We start from the raw sequence: 1715 nt of genomic DNA, 5'->3' as shown, positions 1-1715 counted from the left end.
AGAATGCAGACAGTGTGCCGGGCGTTGTGCGCGGTGCGGCGCAAGGCGTCGACGCGCGCCCCGCGCAACGGCTGCGCCGGCCCCCGCGGCGCGGCTCGTGCGAGCTGCGGGAGGTTGCGAGCGGGAGGTTGCGAGCAAGCTCCCGCGCGCGCGTGCACGCGCGACACGCGGCGAACACGTCACCGCGGGCCGCTTCCCGAAGGGGTCGAAGGCGGTTTCCGAACGCGCCGCCGCGATTCGTTGTTGACCGAAGGGCGTGTCACTGTCTGCCGCGTCACTGTAGGCCGCGGTTTTATTGATATATATATTTTTTAGGATTTTGTTCCGCGTGCCGCGCAGTGCGGGACCGCCTTATTTATTGCATCCTTGGCTTGATTTACAACAGAGCTAAGACCCCCATCGATTCACCACAAATGTGTCCCAAATTAAGCCAGCCCTCCGGGAAGGGTATACTGTACAAGTATCCAACGTTCAAGGGGAGGCTCTTCCCCCGCGCACGTGTCAGGAGAAGCGCGCATGGAGCAAAAGCATGAATTCAAAGTCCCACCCAAGTCTCTCTCACGCCTTGACGCCCGTCCTGTCATGTAGCATCGGCCCGCCCTTGAAACATGGATTATTTATTAAATAAACCCAAACGAAAACCCTCGCAGAGGGTGGCCCACACGGCCCGATGCGCGGCCCTGTTTCGATTCGGCGTCTGTCCGGAAACGCCACGCGCCCCGCCACGCGCCCGTTGCGCGTTTTCCGCGACACCGGACGCATATATCCGCACACACAACCTCGCGCCGAGCGCCGCGCGCGCTTCGCACATCTTCCCCCCCGCGCCCCCCCGCGCGGCCGTCGCGATGCCCTTCCCGCGAGCGCGCGAGCCGCTGAAGCTCCGCGTGCAGCGGGGGCGCACCGCGTCGCGTCTGTTGCAGGCGGCGAGCCTGGCGGGCATCGCGCTGCTTCTGGCGGTCGCGCCGCGCGGGGAGGACAAGCCGCTGGCCGCCCTGCTGGCGCGCCCGCCGCCGCACATCATCGTGTCCGAGGTGGCGCGCCTCGTCTTCTGCCCGGTGCCCAAGGCCGCAAGCAGCAACTGGAAGTACCTCATCCGCCGGTGGGAGCGCGTGCCGGACTTTGCCAACCTGTCGCGCGCGCACCGCCCGGCCACGTCGGGCCTGCGCTACCTCGCCGACTACGCACCCGCGGAGGCCGAAGCTATCCTGCGTGACCCCACCTACTTCCGCTTCGTCTTCGTCAGGGAGCCGTACGCGAGGCTGCTCTCGTGTTATATGGACAAGTTTCGCAATACAGACCCGGAATACGTCCGCGCCGAGTACCGCACCTTCCTGGCAGCACTCAAGGGCTGGACCTTTGCCAGGGACGTCGACGTGGAGCGCGACCCGCGCTTGACCTTTGCCCACTTTGTCCAAGCCGTCGCGGATATGCCCGTGCAGGACATGAACGCTCACTGGATGCCGCAGACCGCCTATTGTGCCATTGGCGTCTTGCCGTATGACTTTGTTGGACGCATGGAAAACTTGAAGCAGGACGTCGACTATGTCTTTCGCAGACTTGGCCGCGTGGGCAATCGCTTTCCGACTCAGAACCAGATTGGCTTCCCGCCGTCTGGCGCCTCGCCAACGCTTGCCGACGAGCTCTATGATAACGACCTGCGCGCTAAAGTGCGCGCCATTTACGAGCCTGACTTTCGCATTCTGCGCTACACCTGA

General features: G+C 64.1%; 1 protein-coding gene across 1 annotated transcript; it reads left to right on the top strand.

Moving 5' to 3' along the window:
* Positions 1–845: 845 nt before the first annotated feature.
* On the top strand, positions 846–1715 carry CHC_T00009100001 (Carbohydrate sulfotransferase). Its single transcript, XM_005717917.1, has one exon. It carries the CDS (start codon positions 846–848, stop codon positions 1713–1715), a length of 870 nt encoding a protein of 289 aa, XP_005717974.1.

This window comes from Chondrus crispus, genomic scaffold (genome assembly GCF_000350225.1).
Source record: "Chondrus crispus Stackhouse genomic scaffold, scaffold_4, whole genome shotgun sequence".
Classification (NCBI taxonomy): domain Eukaryota; phylum Rhodophyta; class Florideophyceae; order Gigartinales; family Gigartinaceae; genus Chondrus; species Chondrus crispus.
Note: the sequence above shows the minus strand (reverse complement) of the source record. Positions and strands in the feature narration are given on the sequence as shown.

What these genes read in the sequence shown, in the direction of transcription:
- CHC_T00009100001 (XM_005717917.1), top strand. Translation starts at nt 846, where the DNA reads ATGCCCTTCCCGCGAGCGCGCGAGCCGCTGAAGCTCCGCGTGCAGCGG.